The sequence below is a fragment of the Triticum urartu genome, chromosome 5A (assembly GCF_056163025.1).
Source record: "Triticum urartu cultivar PI428250 chromosome 5A, HENAU_Tu73, whole genome shotgun sequence".
NCBI classification, from domain to species: Eukaryota; Viridiplantae; Streptophyta; class Magnoliopsida; order Poales; family Poaceae; genus Triticum; species Triticum urartu.
The window spans coordinates 162,446,603-162,453,307 of NC_141877.1; the positions used below are offsets into that span (position 1 = coordinate 162,446,603).

General features: G+C 40.3%; 1 protein-coding gene across 1 annotated transcript; it reads left to right on the forward strand.

The window, feature by feature from the left end:
- The first annotated feature begins 2,046 nt into the window (after window positions 1-2,046).
- LOC125508285 (uncharacterized) lies at window positions 2,047-5,969 on the forward strand. Its single transcript, XM_048672945.2, has 3 exons — window positions 2,047-2,217; window positions 3,870-4,026; window positions 5,797-5,969. Exons 1-3 carry the CDS (start codon window positions 2,215-2,217, stop codon window positions 5,841-5,843), a joined length of 207 nt encoding a protein of 68 aa, XP_048528902.1. The 5' UTR covers window positions 2,047-2,214; the 3' UTR covers window positions 5,844-5,969.
- Window positions 5,970-6,705: the final 736 nt, after the last annotated feature.

Sequence of the window (6,705 nt, forward strand, 5' to 3'; positions counted from 1 at the left end):
CTTTATTTGTAGAAGCAAGGCAAGCAACTCAGCCAAATGGGATGCTGTAGTTACATGAATACAAACGTAGCAAAAGGAAATCATATATGCATGGGACATGGACACAACACAAAAAAATGTTTATGCATATTTCGCATACATAACTAAAGTTAATGATTATCTCATGCAAAAATAGTCACTAATTAATTAACTCAATTCATCCAACATTATATTGCTAGTCTAATACAACTTGTACCGAGGATTATTATAAGAGAGCACTTCTAGAATCATGTGGATATAAATTATTTAACATTTATGTCAACAAAATACAGACCACCATGCATGTTGTCTAGTCAAGTTCTAACGGGATGACTGTAAAATGATTTACCTTCAAACTGTATTGATAGAAAAATAGATCGGACTCATACTTAATCTTTGAACTCGTGTAATTAGCACTCGGACGTTTGCAAAAATAGTTCATCTGGTTATATTTAGTACCTACAGAAGCGAGCATAGAAATGTTTATCCTCACAAACAAGGAATAAAAATATACATGTGTAAGACCAATACTATAACTGATTATCAAGAAAACTAAACAAATAGAAGAAACATAAAATAAAGGATGGAATATTGGACCTACCTGACTAAGAATGCCGTAGGATACAGTAGGAATTCCTTCTTTACGGCCGACTCCCATAGAATTTCCAGAAAATGCATATTGACCAAGCTTATGCGGTCCTTGATAGAGCAAAAATTCAGAGACAACCTTCATAACTAATATCCAACCACCTGAGTAGAAAATACAAACCTTGTTATCTGTAGTCATAACATGTAAATTGAATAGTAGATTACTGCTAAGTTAGCAGCTTACAGTGAAAAGTTTTATCCTACAGAAAAGGGAAAATAAATGCCACCTGAAAGCCAGAGCCAAATATATAGATGGCCAATCATTGCAGCAGTAGAATAAACGAAAATTTTCACTTTAAGAGGGAATCTTGACTCAAGATGTTAGAGGTCTAAGCCACTGATTGCGGCTATCTTAACAGATGAAACAAAAGATGCCACAAAAGGCCAAGAACTAATCTGTAAAAGTATGTAGATGAGGAAAAAATATGCCATAGTAATTGACTCTGAAGATCAATTTGGACTTTGGAGTACATATATTTGCATTCCACAAAAATAGAAGCTCAATGAAATATCTGAATTTTACATATATTTGGATTTTAAAGATCAATTAGTTATTTCAAAAATACTCAATGAAACAAAGAACTCGAAGCTGCATCACACAAGAGAGAAGGGTGCTTCTCTCCACTCCTGAAAATACCTACCCATACATTCTAATCCAAATAATCGATAACCAACGAAGAGAATCTCAAGAGTACCCACTAAATCTAATAACAATGGGCAATTAAGGAGGCTTTCGAGCCAATAACAAGAGCCACACGTACCTCGTCAGCCGCACTGCTGGCGCAGGTCGAGCCCGCCCAGATCGCGCAGCCCATCAATTTTCTAGAGCACGCCCGATCGCCGCGCCGCCAGATCGCCCCCCTCCCCGCCGCCCGTGACTCAACCTCGCCCTATCCGCCTGCGACACTGTGACACTGGTTCGACACGGTTGCTGCTGCTCTCCGTGAGCCCATCGGTCACCGCTGCTCCTCCTGCGGCCGCATTTCCACCGATGGCCGCCCTCACGCCATCTGCTGGAAGCTCCCCTACCCACCATGCCCAGCCACCCCAACGCCTCCAGTCTCTGCCACAGTAGATGAGAGAAAAAGAGGAGAAATGAGGTAGCGTGCATGGGGAGGAAAAGAAATAGTGGGCCAGGGTGGTCGTATCTGGCGAAGGAGTATATGAACGACCAAGTCTCTCTTTGCAATGATATGAACCAATAGAAAACAACTAAGACGAGTCAATCGTAATCACGGCCACATTTTTTCTTACTCTCTAGCGAACAGTACATCTGCCGACGTGGCACGCGCGAGGAGGCATCCTTGTAGCGTAGTTTAATGGGTCTAATGGGCTGAGGCCCGTAGGGTTTATTGGGCCGCGTGTGGCCAGTGTGAGAGCTAATAATCTAGTGTGTAATACTGGACTTGCCATGGAGTGAGATAACTCTGGATTTCCCTTCTGCCCTGTCTTCGTCTATCTCCCTCTGCTCTCCTCACCTACCCCGATTCCCCTTCCCCTGTGCGATCGATACTCTCTAGGGTTCATCGGCGGTCACACCAAGCAAGGATGGTAAGGGCATCAAAGATCTATTTCTTCTCCGCGCAGCGGTCTGTGCGATTTCCTCATTCTGCTCGCGTCTTGAGGATTTGCGCCGGGTTCTCATATCCCCCTTGTGGTACATGATATGCATGCATAAGCAATCGATTTCGATTGATACTAGGCGATGCGGGGTGGAGGTGTTTCGATCGAACCTACCGAGATCTGGCTTCCGGGACGGGGCATCAGTAGGGCGTTTATTTTGGAATTTTTGGCTGCGGTTTTCGGTGATCGATCCGCGTGGCTCGGTGCTGTGATGATCTGCGAGTTTCGGTTAGGGCATATTTACCTTGGATAAAGATCATAGATTTTCATACTTCAGGTTAGTTTTTGACGCAGATATGGATCAATAATCCTAAAATTATGGTGGATCTGTAGGTGGTTTGCTATTTTTAACGCGCAGATTTTAGCCCTGGTTAGTGCACTAGCACGTGTACAATCTGTTTTCTTGCAAAGCTGGACATCGATACGTTGGCATGAATGTTGCCTAGTCCATTGGAATGTATGGTGAAGAGGACATGTGCGTTCTAACTAAATGCCCACTGAAATAACTCTTAAGATTATTTTCTTCACCCTCCAATCTCCTTTTTTTCTCCTTTAGACCCAACGATGCTGATGATTTTGAAATTTGAACCGTACAAAGACTGAAAAATAAATGGCGATGTAATATATACTCCCTCAGTTCCTAAATATAAGTCCTTTTAGAGATTCCAATATGGACTACATATGGAGCAAAATAAGTGAATCTACACTCTAAAATACGTCTATATACATCAGTATGTAGTTCATATTGAAATTTCTAAAATGACTTATAGTATTTAGGAACGGAGGCAGTACTATTGACCATCTTTTTTCTGTGTATATTGCTTTCTCATCAGAGCCAGTCTTCTGCAAGTGCTTTCTCAGAACTCCCGCTTATGTATGTAGTCTATTGAAAAACTAGTCCAGTATCGAGTCATGTTATATTGACCATTAAGCTCAAGAAATAAGCATTATGGATTTTTAGCTTCAGCATTTCAGTACTACGATTATAACCAATTCTATATGCTTGTTCTGCTTGTCCAAAAGAGACTTGACTATTCTAGTTACGTTACGAGTTTAGCAAAAATCCACAATAAGTAGCTTTCCCCCCTTCTGATGCTTGTTTTGCTTTCTACTTGTGAATGAACCCATTCCGTTTTTTGAAAGAAGCAAGCATAAAAGGCTATCGACAAAAGTGGAGTTAGTTGGTCAGGCTGGCCAAGCCAATGATGCTAATTTGTGGTAATAATAGTTTTCAACGAATAAGGTGAGAATTCTATGATGTGTTATGATTTAGAAATCATCATTACCGGCAGAACAATTCCAAAATACCGATTAAATAATTGATACCATTATTAATATTTATCATGGACGTGAGGAAAAATTAATTTCACATGATTTAGGTGTGATCCTTGTCTTACCTGATTAATGCTAACTGCATGTGAATATATATTTTTGGTAACCAAATATTTTGTTTGTCTATATTGTGTTATCAAAGAATAAACTAGATATCTTATCTGAGGGATTTAAATGTGTTTGTGCTATCTTTGTCCATGGCATTTTGTTATGTTCTGTATACTAAATTGGTTTCATTTCCTTGGCAGACTACTTCAAGGCGTCTTGCTGACAGGAAGAGTGCGAAGTTTCAGAAGAACGTCACAAAGAGGGGCTCAGTGCCTGAAACTACTGTGAAGAAGGGGAATGACTATCCTGTTGGACCTATCGTGCTTGGATTCTTCATCTTTGTGGTCATAGGATCATGTGAGCTTCCTACATAACCTTTTCTAATCTCCCTTCTGTTTGATCCTTTTAGGTATCCTTATGCTGCGTCTTTTCTTTGTGCACAAATCTACCATATTCTATGTCTCTATAGCTACTGTAAACAATGAGTTAACTTTGTGAGTTCTGACAGTTGAGCATGGACGACATGCTGGCTCTTTAAAAGAGTTACACCCTATTCAGTGAACCTTTTCTTCCTCCATCCATGTTAACCCATTGCGATTGGTTCTGGTAGACATACCATTGCTGGAAACATCTCTATAGTGGCAAAAGGGACCATTCAGCACACTAGCCCAGTGTTCTCTGCCCCACTGCCAATTTAGGTTGGGGTTGTCAACCTCCAGTGAGTGACACAGTTGCTGTAGCTAAGCTGTGGTGTACTTTATTAGCAAATCCTCCAGAGAAGATATCCGCTCTCAGCTATGAGCAGTTCAAGCTGGTAGAAACTGCTTGCTTGTCCACTTATTCCACAATGCTTTGCGGCATTCAGTAACCTCTGCTGCCACTTACTTAACTCGTGCAGCTGTCTTGTCATCTCCACCCAGTCCACTACTCCCCCTGATTTCTTGAAGTTCCCTTCTCATTTGTTTTTAGAGCTGCAAAAGTACACCATTCATCCCAGGCTGTCCTTTATAGAGTTAGTCTCTGACTTGCTCATTTTGGAGTTCGGGATGCAGAGGGACGGCCTGAAAAGTGAAATGCAAACGAATTCAGAGAAAAGTCTGCAGTGAAACTTCAAATGATTCAAGAAGGGGAATGACTATCCTGTTGGATCTACCTGGGATCAATTGTTTCCATCTCTAGGCTGGCAAAGTCATGAGCCTCACCATTTTTAGCTCTATAATGGACAGTCTGTATTCGCTCAAGACATCAAGAAGCTTTCCAAGTGAGGTCTCCACCTACCTAGGGTTGGTGTGTTCATAAGGGAGGACTAATTAGTCTTTCTAGTTCTTTTAATAGTGGCCTAATTCGCTTATCTCATTAAGGGTTGGTTGTAACTAGGCTCTAATTTGGTTATGGTCTAGCTTGGTTGAGGTTATGAAGCTCCGACTTCAGCTTGAAGACCATGTAATGTTTGAGAGTAAGGACATCATTACCTTCCTTCGTTCATTTTTTATCCTCAATGAAATAACGAGTCCAACTCCTTTGTTCATTTTTTATCCTCAACAAAATTACGAGCCCAACTCGAAATCAAGTTTCGCCACCCACCTGCTTTGATGAGCAACTGCTGAAGGATCCATTGCGACTGTTACACTTAGACTCAGGAGGTGGAGGAGGAGGAGGAGGTCAAGCCCCTTACCAAACGTGGAATGTTAAATCTCGATATGACAGCAGTCCTGCTGTCATGCGAAACTTACTGCTGTTCGATTCTGTGCACCCCAGGCAGAGGTGAAATAACATGCATTTTGGTTTATCATTGAAGCATTGATTTTGCTCTTTGCCCTTGACACTAAGAGCTCCTAAAGTTGCACCTTCTATCCCAGGTAGTAGAGATTCTGTCTCAGGATCTCATTGCAACCCATGCCCTGTAGGAAAAAGCAGTAATAGTATCTTCAACATATTTCACTCTGTATTTTGGGGTGCTCTCTGATTATCTGATTTTTATATAACTTTTGAGCATATATTACCAAGGGAAATGGAAACTGCACCTGACTCCCTTTCAGCATTGTGCCTTTCTTTATTAAGATGAGAAGCTAATGATCTAAATAAACAATTGGAAATCTGACTCCCTGCACAATTTGTTCTTTGCAGCCTTGTTTCAGATTATCAGGACGGCTACTAGTGGTGGGATGGCTTAATATCAAGCTGAAAACAAGACGATCATTATCAGAGATTTATTTTATCCATGTGTCTGGGAGGCAATATCATATCTGTACCCTGTAGCAAACTTCAACCCTGATGATGTTATGTAGAGATTTAAATCTTGTGCAGTGTGTGTTTACCTCCTGTTACTAAAAACCTAGTCTAAACTAGAAACTAAATGGTGCAAGTTGAAACTTTTAAATTATATAAAACTTTAAATATCCAAGGTAATAATTTGTTTTTGTTTCTTTGTGATGACACTTAGACAATGTTCAGAATATCGGTAACTGATACCATATCGATTGGGTGTCGAGTAGAGATTAATTGGTGAATCGGCCATTCAACTGAATTTATCGGTAACCCATTTATGGGATGTTAACTAGGGTCATATATGTATGTCCTAGGCTATATAGCAGGATGTAATGCCCTAAGTGTTCAAATATGCAATCCTAGGCTACATAGCAACAAGGAAAATTGTTGCCTTGATGGTTTCATGATGTTGCAGCTGATTTGGAAGGCCATAAACCTGCATATTGAAAACAGTTTTACTAAAGCACATCTAGATGTGCCCTAATTATTACACATCTAAATCCTATTTCATTGATCTTACGTGAAGATTGGTGTTGTGTTTTTCCTTTCTCTTTTTTATGCTTGATTGAGTCACTTAGATGTACAATAATTAGGGTGTATTTAGATGTGTCCTATACAGACCCGATTGAAAAAATATATATGAAGGGGCTAGTTTTTGGTTGAAAAAGGCCTAATAGTTAATTGGCCTAGCCAAAAATTTGGCCCGACAGCTCATAATTCGGCTTGTTAGACAAATTAACTATACATATCAGTTAATGACTAGAATAA

Bases quoted from the DNA above. Each gene is read 5' to 3' on its own strand.
- LOC125508285 (XM_048672945.2), top strand. The intron at 4,027-5,796 runs GTGAGCTTCCTA...TGTTCTTTGCAG, and splicing joins CTTTGTGGTCATAGGATCAT to CCTTGTTTCAGATTATCAGG.